The sequence below is a fragment of the Pyrus communis genome, chromosome 15 (assembly GCF_041283825.1).
Source record: "Pyrus communis isolate YQ-2024b chromosome 15, ASM4128382v1, whole genome shotgun sequence".
Lineage (NCBI taxonomy): Eukaryota > Viridiplantae > Streptophyta > Magnoliopsida > Rosales > Rosaceae > Pyrus > Pyrus communis.
Window position 1 is genome coordinate 42,601,349 of NC_142579.1, and position 13,630 is coordinate 42,614,978.

The following is a 13,630-nucleotide window of genomic DNA, read 5'->3' on the forward strand; positions in this document are numbered from 1 at the left end:
TCAGCATGAATAGGGTAGCAAAGAAACATTTCTGAGCTGATTTACTACTAACAAGTTTTCAAGTGGCATAAACTATAAAGTATGCTGCAAGAATAGTATGACCCACAAAGATACCTTCAAAGCCAGAGGATTTTGAGGATCCTCTAATCACATTTATTTATCGTACATCGTGCGGTCAGAAATAATTCTAAATTTTTTTATTTAAAATTGAATATTAACAGTACCCGACAAAAACTGATCCCACGATGTACGATGAAATAATGTGATTTAAAGATTTTCGAGATCTTTACAAAGAAGATCCGGCCATGATCCTCTCTCCCTTCGGAGAACCTCTACCAAGTCGGCAAAAAATAGTCATACCACCAGGGACACCGAGGTTGACCTGATGCCCGAAGATTGCGTCAATAATCCACAGCCATAAACCCTTGTATCGCACTTCAGGTTGGCTCGGATCTTCCTCACCTCTTGACCACCGAACATTAATTCCTGTTTAGAGAGATTGTTAGAAGCTCATACCTCCCAAATCTCACGATTTCATATTCATATTAGATATCATAAACACTTGTCACAATGTCATGGTGCCTCATTCAGACTGGCAATAAACAACTGCGCAAGTATCCGATGATCTGTCTTCTCAAACTGTACGGAGAAATTCTTTGGTGGTCCATGAAATTTGGAAATTTGCCTCCTCCATCACTTCGCTATAAATAGCCAACTTTCCTTCGAAGTAGGACATTTCTAAGTTTCTGCTTACTTTGCCTACACTCTACCAAAATCCCTCCACTATACCATACCATCGAAATATTCAAGTCAAATTATTGGATCCTTAATTCCAACTAACACATCTTGCAATCAATAATTTTATTGAAACTACATGTAGGAACTTAAAATATAAGAGAATCTACAAGACTAAATGTTCGGTGATGGGTGTGTATTTGTGCACATCGAGATGCATTGTTCTGGTAGAGGCAATAGCAGCGGATTTCTCAATTTTGTATTTTTTCTGTCTTTGGGCCTTAGCTGTTTGGTTGGGTTCTTATTGGTTTGTCTAGTTGGCCCTTTTTTGGCTTGTTTATGTTTCTCGTTTATGAGTCTTTTGTTTGTAAATTTTTTTTTTCGTAGCTAATAATAATTGCCTTGACATAAAATTTAAAAAAAAAAAAAAAGAAGAAAAAAAAGGTTAATTATTTGGTCTCAGTTGAACACTCAAAAAAATAAAAAAAAATAAAAAAAAGAAAGAGAAATGTACTCCATGGAGCACCAATCAAATTGCGACAAATGTCGATAGCCTAGTTGTTTAAATGTAAAATATTGTAATATATTATGGAAACGTAAACGCAAGGCAAGTATGCAGGCATAAACAAGAAGCCGAAACATGTCCAAATCTCGATTCAAACTTCAAACTTCAAAACCAACTTGTAGTCCAACATTGCAATTAGCATCTTTTAAAAAGGGTACATCTTTTCCGTCTGTCTTCATGTTTTTGGCACTTTTTATAATTAAATCCTTCTTAATCATCAAATCGTTGACAAATCAAACTTTGCCTTTAAAATAAATTAAGGTGAATTGATATTTAAGTCACCATAATATTTCAATTTCAAGTTCAAGAAATTGTCAAATTTGTCTTCACAACCCAACATTTTTTGTAAAGACGTCTACAAAACAGTAAAAATTTCTACAACACATAATTTTAAAAGTCTTAATGTGTGATTTTTTCAAACCATCTTGATACTCATTCAAAGTGATGCATTGCACAAGGTGACATATTTAGGGGAGGATAGTCGGTAGTGTTGCCTGACTATGTCTTTTTCCCAGCGAATAAGATTGCATAGAGTCACGTAGAACTACAGGAAGTCACTATTTCTGTAAAAAAAAAATGTCTTATGGGTGATGTGTTCTTCCACCTCCACAAACGTTTTGTTTTTTCGAGTTTAATTTTCTTCGATTGTGACATGTTTACTTGACATGATTGAGGGAAGTACGGAATTGAAGAACATTTTGCATGATTCCGTCAAAATTTGTTAAAAGGTCTCCTACGAGGCTTGAGCGGAGCCCACTAAATTGATGACATGTTGGCCACATGTCTACCCTGATGCCACCTCATCCCCCTCCCCCAAAAGAGCCCAGCCACTTTGACCGTCGCCAGCGCCGGCGACGGTGTCGATGCCTTCCTCTGCCCACGCAAGAGCCAAAACCCAGACACATGTCTCGTAAAACCTCTGTCAATTACTAAAGCCGTAAATAAACGCGGTCGCGGAGTAAAAGAGGTAAATTGAGAAAGATGGCAATGACACGTCAGCCAAGACAGAGGAAAAAGACCCAGACAGACGTAGTAGGCGGGGACTTTGACATTTCCCTCCAGCGGGCAATCACGCATCCATTCATTCATTACTAATATCAAATTGGGTGTTTATTTCACATTTCATATCCATAATTTTTCCATAAATTCAAATCCAATTTTCGCAATTTCATACCAGTCAATATATTCCCATTTCCCACGAGATTTCCGGTTCTTCCTAATCACGCGTTTAGATTCCCTTTTCTGTCCTCCTCACCAACCCAAAAAAATCAATCAATCCCGCAGAAAATTCTCACCATTTTTTTTTTCAGTCAAACATATTGGCTCTAAAATTTCTACTCTCTTTCCCTTTCGGCTCTCTGCATTTGTTTCCTTTAATTGATAACGTTGTTTGGTTGCTGAGAAATTTACTGGGTTCTCAAGAATCATCTCTGCAAATAGGTATGTTGGTTGCTTGGTTTATGTTTTTTTTTTTTTAAATCAATATGGTGTTTGGTTACTGAGAAAATTAAGGTGGAAAATCGGAGCTTGTGAACTGAGTTTTGTTTGCTTATTCAGGTGCAATTGGAAAGCTCTTGTGGGTTTTTTGAATTGGGGCAAACGATGGGTGGGATGTGCTCGGGCGGGGTGTCTGCTAAGGAAAATCCCTATATTTACGGAGGGAAAAGTTCGGGATTTTCCGGGAAACTCAAGTCGATGAAGAGCATTGGCAAGAGCAAGGAGAATTCTAATTCCTCGTTTTCAGAAGGAATTGCTCCTTGGAAAACACCAAATAGGTTCGATTCCGGCGAGCTGCGGTCTTCAATTTCCCGCGAATTGAAGCCCTCAACTCCGGCTAGAACTGCTACTAGCAAGGTATCGATTACTTTAATTTGTTACTAGAATGTTTTCGGGGAATATTTATCGATGTATTTTTTGTTTGGAACTTGGAAAATGTTGGAAGCACTTCTGCTAGAAGTGATTTTGCTATAAACATGTCGAAGTTTTTATTAAAAACCCAAGTACTTCCTGGAAAAGCACTTGGAAGTATTTTCTCTATGCTTCTCCGTGAAGCACTTGTACGACCCATAGAAGCTTTTAAGTTTTTATGTCAAATGTAGTCAGAAGTGCATTTGGTTGTCAGAAAACACTTTTAGCCATCGTAGAAGCATTGTGGCATTATTGCTTTAATTTTGTGTTTTCTATGGCAGGTCACCCCGAAGAACTCCTTCATAGGAAGGGCTGGCATTGTTGGCCTGGAGAGGGCAGTAGAGGTTTTGGATACGCTCGGCAGTGGCATGTCAAATTTGAATGTCAATAGCGGATTTCTTACTGGCGGTGCGTCTAAAGGCAGTAGGATCTCTATATTGTCGTTTGAAGTAGCTAATACAATCACAAAAGGTGCAAACTTGTTGCAATCTCTATCGGACAAAAACATCCAGTTCCTAAAGAAAGATGTTCTACCTTCGGAAGCTGTACAAAACTTAGTTTCTAAAGATATGAAGGAGTTGCTACGCATAGCTGCTTCTGACAAAAGGTTGTTGGTTGTTGTAGAGAATAGGTTGAATTTAGTTGAAGCTATTTGTTGCCTTTTGTTATCTTAACCTTTTTTTTTGTTGCATGCGCACCTGCAGGGAAGAGCTTGAAGTTTTCTCACGTGAAGTAATAAGGTTTGGAGACTTGTGTAAAGACCCACAGTGGCATAGCCTGGGTCGATACTTCTCAAGGTGCGTAGATTCATGAGAATTATGCTGCGATTATATTTATGATTTTTTGCCATTTTTAATATGTTCGGTGAAATTGATTTTCAGACTAGATTCAGATGATGATTTAGGTTACAAACAGCTAAGAACAGAGGCGGAAATGACAATGCAGGAATTGACCTCTCTTGCTCAGCATACTTCTGTAAGTTGCAGATTCATAGTAACCAACACTTTTTATATATTTGAGTCCAACTTGAAGAAACTAATTTTTTCCGACATTTGTAGGAATTATATCATGAATTAAATTCACTGGACAGATTTGAACAAGATTACCAAAGAAAGCTAGAGGAAGCAAAGGCCTTGAATCTCCCTCAAAAAGGTTAGGCATGGAATTCGATTTTTGTTGTTGGTTTGCTTTCTGTTCTTGATTTTCAGTGAGTGTCATCCTTTGAGTATTTGAATAGTCTAGTTTATAACATCGTAAGACATTTCTGGATACTTTCTCTTTGTAATTTCAGGAGAGACTCTGATGATGTTGCTAAGTGATGTAAAGCAACAAAGAAAGCTTGTAAGTAGCTTGAAAAAGAAATCTCTGTGGGCTAAAAATTTGAATGAGGTACTGTCGTGAACTGCTTTTCAAATTGCATAATCCTTTGCTACCATTTGCTAAATTATTCAGAGCAATGCAGGCAATGGAAAGATGTTGCTGTGATAATTCATTATTTTCCATCGACAGGGCACAATAGGATTTCATTAGAATTCATTTTCTCTTTGCAGATTGTCGAGAAACTTGTTGATATTGTTACTTATATACATCAAGCAATCTTGGACGCATTTGGACATAATGGTAGGAGCAGCATCTCACACCGATATCAAATATTTAGTGGATATAGAATAGTTGGTCATTATAACTTTCTTCATCCTGCCTAAAGGAACTTAATGGACAACTTGAGCTTGCGTTATCACTCCATAGATCACGTGCTCACTTTTGATATAGCTGGCAGTTTCATTTCCTGCACTCTCTAAAATGCGCTATTTTAATCTTGTGCATTATAATTGCTTTTTCCAGGTGTTACTTTGGTTAGAGTGGAGAAGAGCACGGATCCTCAAAGACTAGGAGTAGCTGGTCTTGCACTACACTACGCTAACATGATCAACCAAATTGATAACATTGTAAGCTTAATTATATATTCCATTATATTGTGTGTCTAATATACTTGGTATATATTTGCAAATAAAATGTACTCACAAATGATTAATCTTAATAGGTGTCCCGACCAACCTCCCTCCCTCCAAACACAAGGGACACATTATATCAAGGGTTGCCAAATAGTGTTAAACAAGCTTTACGATCCCGGTTGCTGACTCTTGATGCCAAGGAAGAGGTATCACAATGCATGTTACACATACATTTGTCATTATTTTATATTGTAGATTCCTCATTATGGTTTAGGTTTTCTGTCTTGGAGCTTCAGCATGCCAATCATCTTATCCTTTTTCATGTTGCGTTTCTGCAGCTCTGTGTTCCTCAGGTCAAGGAAGAAATGGAAAAGACTCTCCAGTGGCTTGTTCCAGTTTCCACAAATACAAACAAGTATGTTCTGTAGCATACTAATCGGAAATTGCTGGCAAAGCTTTGCCTTCGTTTGTTTTCATTCTTTTAAATCAGACTCTGCCAACAATTTTGTTATGCATTGTCGTTACTGTCCTGCATTCACTAATCTCTGTTCTTTTGATGTTGTAATTTGTGGCAGAGCACATCAAGGTTTCGGGTGGGTTGGAGAATGGGCAAATTCTGGGTCAGTCCTCTCTCTCTCTCTCTCTCTCTCTCTCTCTCTCTCTCTCTATATATATATATATATATATATATATATATATCTATATATAATACAATTGAAGGGATAGAGTCCAATTCTAACGTTTGTTTTTCTGTTTTCAGTCCTGAGTTTGGTAAGAATGAATCCTCACAAATTAACCTGATCCGCCTCCAGACGCTATATCACGCAGATAAGCAGAAGACTGATCTCTACATCCTTGAATTAGTGACATGGCTTCACCATCTTATCAACCTTGTAAGACAAGGAGATCACGGTTTGAAGCCCTTGCATACACGGTCTCCAACTCGCAAAGGGTTGGATATTCACTCCAAGATGCAGCAGTTTTTAACCAAGACATACTGCACCAAGTCCCAAAGAATTCAACTTTCGGAAGAAGACCAGAACTTATTAGACGAGGTCATGGGGAGGATGAGAAGGGTTCCTGGAATTAGTAAAAGTCAAGAATTTTCGATTACCAAAAGTAAAAGAAGAGGAGTTTGGGCTTTGAGCAAGAGCACAGGGAGTTCCCCTACGAGGGAGATGGGTTCAAGAGGTAAAAACTTGGATCAGGATCAGCCAAAGATTAATACCTTGGATGTCATGGACGGCTTAGATTCAATATAGTGAGTCATTACTTTCGAGTTTTCAATCAAATTCTTTTACAAATATTATATTTCTGTGTATAGTTTTGAGAAGAATAGGCTTATTGTATATGCAATTTTTTTCACCTCTAAACAGAGGGTGATGCTTAAACTCAATGATTGTTGTTAGATTAGTTTAAATCTCGAGATTTGTGTTTTGAATCAGTTATATCAAACTAATCTTACGACAACCAATATGTATACCATGGTCTCGTTATTATTATTGTTTTTATCAACATGGAGGTTGCTACTTGTAGAGAACTAGGAGTTTTTTTATGTAGCTCATGAGAGTGATTTATATAGGAAATTGTTATTAGCACTCTAAAAATATAATTTGGCATTTCAAATTTTTCATAATTAGAAAGAAAAATACACTTACAAAGAGTTTAGAATGAGATTTTTGAAGTGCTAATAACAATTCTCTTTATATAAAGAAAAATTGATGTGATACTAAAACACGATCATGTGTGTTAGCTAAAATTGTGTTATTCATATATAGTTTGTGTTGGCTAATATTGTGCTATTCATATATAGCTTGCACTACTTAGTAACACATTTTTTACATGTTCATATTAAAGCTTGAATACATAAACTACAAACAAGTATATTGTTCAACAATTATCAAACTAAACTTGAAATTAAAAAACAACAAAAATAAAAAGGTTCGTTAATCGAGGGCATTTGAACTGAAAAAAGAAACCACTGAAAATTAAAGTTGGAAAGAAAATAGATTGGGGATCAGATGGTATAGGGAGAGTGCCCAATTGTCGTAACAGGCTTTAGGGCGGACACCCAACTCTCGCATTTTTATTTGCGAATTATGACCACTCATCACATCCCGTTTCTGCCTGAAGGATCATGCTTCTAAATTTCTCTGTCCCGTCTTGTTATACACGCCGCTTCAACTAATCTTGTGCTCCCTCGTCGATGTGGGATGCCTTCGTGCGTTCCCTCATAGTTTAAACTCTTGCGATCTCCACATCCTTTGACTTGTGTTAACGTGTTGGTGGGCCAGCCCTGTAAGCCTTGGATAGACTGATTAATTATTAAGTTTTGTTTGGACCTGTTTAGAGTTCATGATATATAGGCCCAAACAGAAATCCTCTTAAGTTGGACTCACAAATATGATGTTTTACTCCATACAAGTAGCCAATCATCGTACGTTGTCCGTGCAAAGTTTGCTGTGAAAAACACAAGATCTTGATGGTGCCTTCTTTTTAGCAAAAAAGGAGGGAAAGCGCAAACACAAAAAAGGAAGTGGACAAATGGCCAGCGTGTCCAAATGATTGATTCTCGAGGAATACTAAGCGAATTGTTTTAAATGATTATCTGTTACCTCATAATTGAACGTTAATTTTCTCATCAACATTAAAATATTATCTCTAAAATATGAGGTGACAGATAATTTATAAAGAGTTTCATTAGTATTTCTCTTTAATTCTCATCTATGTCAGGGTATTCGATCGAGCATTTTCAAGTTAGTATACAATGGGGTCATGAAGTCAAGGGAGATAAAAATGAAGTACTTATGTATTTCACTTGAGACTTGAATGCTTCACTTCGCTTCGCTAAATCGCTGCCATCATTCTCGACTTAACTAACAGTGATCAGTCGAAACTGTCAAAAGAGGTGGCAGTGATTCAATAACATGACGTCTCAGTTCAACTAGATTTCTAACATGTAACGCGGCAACGCCCAAATTTAATTTGCATCTTAAATACAGGGCACATTGTCCCCACGTAGCTCTCTGCTCGTCCCCGCTTAATGCTAGAAAGAGAACAAATTAAGATTAAAGAAACTGAAATGAAGAAGTGCACACGTACTCAAAAGTCCAAATGAGCAAGATTCAAAGTGTGTTAAAAAAGCGTTACGTGGTTTATATGGTTTTGTGTAGTAAATCGAGAAAGTGTTGGTCTCTTTACGTGGTGTACCCCTAGTATTCTGGTCATAATGAAAAAAAATTTCTGTCACGTAGAGGTGGTGAAGGGAACTAGGGTTATTTTTGGCTTGGAGATCACAAATGCATGCAGTAGTCTTTGGCTGTCTTGCAATTTCACCTTCCTTTTCTAATGCATCAATCTAATTTCATCAAAACATATACATTGATTTTGGCTTCCGTCTGAGTCACCGCCGCCCTTTCTCTGTTAACTCGACACCTATCATGCACATGCATGCATGCATTCTTGTTTATGTTAAGACTTGATGGGTACCTTATTTGTATATTTTGAATCTTTATCATTCTTGTTTATGGTCATCAATAGCAACCTTAGTAGCATAACCAGTCACTTTCAGCAATTTCTAATGTAGCGTTTCGTCCTGTCATACTGTTGACTCTAAAAATTACAAAACTTACATGGCGCGCCAGCCGAGTAACTAATAAGCTAATTACATCCTTTGGTTGAATGCGAGGCGTGCCAACTTGTCGCCCGAGCTCAGGCGAGGAGTAAAATTTGTTGATGTTGCGTTGAGCGCGCTGCTGACTTCTTTATCTTGCAATTGAGGCCGAGGAAGAAACAAGTCTCGACCTTTGGATTCTCAAGCCTGAAGACAAGGCTGCTAATTTTGCGAAGTTCACGAATCGTCGGCGCTGGATTCGGTCACAGTGATTATATTCGTGAGTGTATAGTCACATCGAATCGACACTAGACTATATGGACACAAGTACTCAAAGGTAATGTATGTCTTAATGGTAAATGTAGTTCGGGCGTCAGAATGCCAAACTATGAAACTCACTTGTGAGTATCCAATTATAAAATCACTCAGCGTTTAATGTGCCGAATGTCGTAACTTGTAACACCTTACTTCGTCGAGAAGGTTAACAAGATGACATTTGCCCACAAGGATCCGGAAACCCTTCTCGACCGAGACTTGGATAGATAACTAGTCAGCCTCGACGCAGTGCTGTTTATCCAAATTGAAGATGCTCCTCGATCGATTGATTATACGGCAACAGTTCTGTTTATCCAAACTGAAGATGTTTGCCGGTTGCCTCCACAGTGCTGTTTATCCAAACTGAAGATGTGTCGGCGGAAAAAGAAAATGAAAAATCTCAAGTTGTTTGAGAGGTTTACGCAGAGCAATTGTGTGTTGAATTTTTCTGATTGTTGCATGATGTCTTGTATTTATAGCACCAAATCCTTCTTGGGATCAAGTCAAAATCATACCTGGATTGGGACTTCTTATTCTGTTCCAACTCCACTGCGACCAATCTTACTCCTATTAGGACTTTGAACTCACCCCTTTTTTTAGGCTGTATTCATTGCTGGTCGAGAATCCAAGTTGCACTAGGACCTCTTATCGTATCAGGACTTCTTCGACCCTTTCGCTCATCCGAACTACTCCTTCTTTAGATAGGATTCGACCATCCTTACTGAACGGCTCGGGACCACCAAGAAGCCCATAACATATTAAAAACTTTGGGCTGAACATAAATCCACACTCGGCCTAATAATATTATTTTGGGCCCAGGCCTAAACACATACGTAGGAACATTGGCACAAACTTGATCTTATCCTTGTCGATACACTTATCCGTATATCTTATCCTTGTCGATACACTTACCTACGGATAGGGATGGGCAATGGTTATGGCGGGCGGGTAACCGCGGTTATTTACCTATAATCGTTTATACTCATACCTGCATAACCGTTTACTCGTTGGGTAATTGCCTAAACGGTTATACCCCTACCCATAACCGTTATAAACGGTTAACCATACGCATAACCACGTACCCATTTAACCATAACCGTTTACCCGTTTATCCATTGAACCATTTTTTTACCCATTTACCCCTTCTTTTTAACCGTTTACCGATTTATTAGTTGGTAAAGTTAATTTGAAGGGATTGTTATGGGACCATAGTGTGTGTGTGCGTGTGCGCGCGCGGCATGTATTCTGTATCTATACATAAAGCACAAGAGTGTAGCAAGTGAGATTGATTGGAGTCTATCTTCTCCGGTCACGGCCATATAAGTGTCCTCGTATGTCATATAAGCTCCTTGAACTAAAATATGGCCATAGTCTCCGAAGTAGAAGTTGTAGATTGTCTCGTAGCTGTCTCCCTCTTTCTCTGGAAAGTTTTGGATAAAAACACACATGCCTCTGTCCCTCTCATGTACACATGCAGTTCTTGAACTTTTGGGAAAAATTAAAAACACAAATGATTAGTTGCTCATTTTTATAATTAAGTTTCCACAACTCGTCCAAAACGCACTTATGTTCGTAATCACTTTTAATAAAAGTGCTTTTATTAAAATAAACGGTTTAGGGTTTTTATTTTTTATTTATTTTTATTTCACATGCATTAAAATAAACGGGTAAACGGGTACCCATTTATAACCGCGGTTAATATCCATAACCGCCCATTTAAATTTCACGGGTAAACGGTTATACACATAGTCGTTTAATTATTTAAACGGTTACCCATAACTGTAATTGTGAAATTTAAGTGGGCGGGTAACTGCAGTTACTTATAACCGATGGGTTTTTGCCCATCCGTACCTACAGATGAACCTAAATAATATCAGTCACATTTGCTCATGGGACCACAGAGTTCCTCAAGCCGACGTGGCCAGTTGTCATTGTTGGTATTATTGCGCTCATACTTCCGTTCGGAAAAGGATGTAATAGGATTCCTGCATTCTAACGGTTAATCGTATATTGTGCGGTTAATTTTCATCAGATATTATTTGTATTTAATTTTAAATAAAAAATCAAATGATTTCTAACTATACGATACACGATAAATTATTAAGATGTGAGAGTTCATAAGATTTTCACGATTTGAATCCGAATGAAATCCAAATTCCTGCCGTTCCTTCTGCAGGTGGGTAACCCACATGCCAAGACGGTCGCCTGTTGTTTACACCGCTTACGTGTCCAGCGAACCAAAGATTCGTGTTTCCGCCGTGGTGGGCCATCCCAGCTGTGCTTCCCTGTCCGGCGGTTGCCTTCAACAAACCACGTCAATACTTAATATTAAAAACTGGATATTTCCCTATACTTTCTGTTTCGCTTGACAATTTATTGACTTTCTTTTTTGCTATTGCTTATTTTAATTTTATTAAGGTTTCTTACCTCCCTATTCTTGTCTCGCATCGGTTTTCTTCCTTTGATTTCTATTTTTGCCTAAAATCCAACTATTTTGGAGAAATCAAAACTATTAAATAACTCTTATTGAGAACAAATTTTACCTTTCATTGAGTATAATTTTAGTATAAGAAGTTGAGAACCATGCATATTTCGATTCTCTTAAAGTTGTCTTTTTAAAAGAATAAAGGTGAATCGACAATTCTAAAACACAGGAAATATCAAACAATAAGAGCTAAAAGGCAGTAGGCTACACTTTCCTCTTTATAAACACTCTCTTAAATAAGAGATTTAACTTTGATATGAACGAACGATTGTGTTGCTACAATCACAAGTAACAAACTAATGAGTTTGCCTAATATAATTCAGAACATAATATGCAATAGTAATCAGTGGCGAAATGGGGGGGGGGTGTTTCCATGTTAAATACAAGCTTTTTAAAGAGAATTTGTAAAGTGATATTGACACAGCCCGTTGAAATATTCCTTAGCATGCATTACAATAAATATTTAGTAAACACAAAAAAGAAAAAAAAATATATCAAACATTCAAAGAATTCTCGTAAAACCGTTGGCATGTAGACTTTTCAAACTTCAAGGATTTTAGGACCACTTTGATCCCTACTTTCATCCGTCCTTTGGCAAATAAATGATGGACAGAGTGTCATTGCCAATGAGCTAATGGTTAAGGAACCGGATCCCTCCTGAGCATAAAGTGGAGATCCTTTTGACCGGGCCATCTGAGCCCTTCAAATTTAATCTAATGATTACAATAATTATAACTTTTAATAGATCTCTTATTTATAGTCGTTAGATTTAATTTGAAGGGTCCAGATGACCCGGTCAAAAGGATCCCCACTCTATGCTCAGGAGGAGATCCGGTTCCTTAACCATTAGCTCATGGGCAATGACACTCTGTCCATCATTTATTTGCCAAGGACGGATGAAAATAGGGATCAAAGTGGTCCTAAAATCCTTGAAGTTTGAAAAGTCTACATGCCAACGGTTGTACGAGAATTCTTTGAATGTTTGATATATTTTTTTTTTTGTGTTTACTAATTATTTGAAAGTCTACATGCCATTTGCATTTATTTGCCAACGAATTTCATGTTGCCATTTGTCAATCTCGTACATACAAAATCTAGTCAATCCATGTGCTGTGTCAGATTTTTGGACATTGGACACCGACGTCAACACTGAGTCAGGCATTTTCCCAATGGATAAGCCTCAGAGTCCGTTTAACCCAATCCCCCACTTTTAACCACGGTTAACCATGTTTCGCATCTTATCCCCGACTGCCTATAAAATCCTCAAACTCCCACCCCACCACAAATCCATCTCACTACCAAAATTTCAAAGCAAACAACAATCTCAAAAATGGCTTCCATATCCTCCTCATCCTTCACTTGCTCCTCTTCCCCTTTTTTCTCCGTCGTCAACGGCGGCCCACGCGCCCCTCCCTCCTCCGTCAGCTACCGCGTCTCCGCCTCGTGCTCATCGACGGTCGACAAGCCGCGCTCCCGCATTGGATCAAGCTCTTCACTCTACGAGGTGCTCGGGATTCACGCCGGCGCCACGTGTCATGAGATAAAGTCGGCGTACCGTAAATTAGCGAGAGTTGTGCACCCGGACGTTGCGAAATCTTCGGCCGACGAGTTCATGAAAGTCCACGAAGCTTACTCCACTCTCTCCGACGCCCAAAAACGCGCCGATTACGACCGCAAGATGTTGATCGGACGGCCGCGTACGGGCGTGGCTTCATCATACGCTTACGCTACCACAATGTCGACTGGCCGGAGATGGGAAACCGACCAGTGCTGGTAGATTTACAGACATTTCACTCGGGACATATTCGGATCATTTCTGTAATTAAACAACCTAATTAAGCTAATTGAATTGTTAAGAGTAAAGTTTTTCGTATCATGTTTTTATACTACATTTCTATACCACACTTATGGGCATGACAACCGCGTCATTTGAAATACTATCTATGATAAAAATGTGGTATAAAAACATGGTATGAATAATTTTACTCAACCGTTAATTAGTGTCATTACAAAAACCTACTGCCCTGCCACATGCCTGTCTTGGACGAAGTGCTATC

General features: G+C 38.3%; 2 protein-coding genes and 1 non-coding gene across 3 annotated transcripts; 2 read left to right on the forward strand and 1 right to left on the reverse strand.

Moving 5' to 3' along the window:
- The first annotated feature begins 2,338 nt into the window (after positions 1-2,338).
- On the forward strand, positions 2,339-6,675 carry LOC137744215 (protein PSK SIMULATOR 2-like). The gene is made up of 13 exons (XM_068484079.2): positions 2,339-2,740; positions 2,858-3,154; positions 3,490-3,815; positions 3,913-4,005; positions 4,090-4,183; positions 4,267-4,360; positions 4,500-4,597; positions 4,759-4,828; positions 5,051-5,154; positions 5,250-5,366; positions 5,499-5,575; positions 5,736-5,780; positions 5,921-6,675. Exons 2-13 carry the CDS (start codon positions 2,903-2,905, stop codon positions 6,420-6,422), a joined length of 1,872 nt encoding a protein of 623 aa, XP_068340180.1. The 5' UTR covers positions 2,339-2,740; positions 2,858-2,902; the 3' UTR covers positions 6,423-6,675.
- Positions 6,676-7,173: 498 nt separating this feature from the next.
- LOC137720347 (small nucleolar RNA Z279/snoR105/snoR108) lies at positions 7,174-7,279 on the reverse strand. Its single transcript, XR_011066499.1, has one exon. It is a non-coding gene; the product is annotated as a small nucleolar RNA Z279/snoR105/snoR108 (small nucleolar RNA).
- A 5,567-nt stretch (positions 7,280-12,846) lies between these two features.
- LOC137743630 (chaperone protein dnaJ 11, chloroplastic) lies at positions 12,847-13,446 on the forward strand. The gene has a single exon (XM_068483560.2). It carries the CDS (start codon positions 12,904-12,906, stop codon positions 13,348-13,350), a length of 447 nt encoding a protein of 148 aa, XP_068339661.1. The 5' UTR covers positions 12,847-12,903; the 3' UTR covers positions 13,351-13,446.
- Positions 13,447-13,630: the final 184 nt, after the last annotated feature.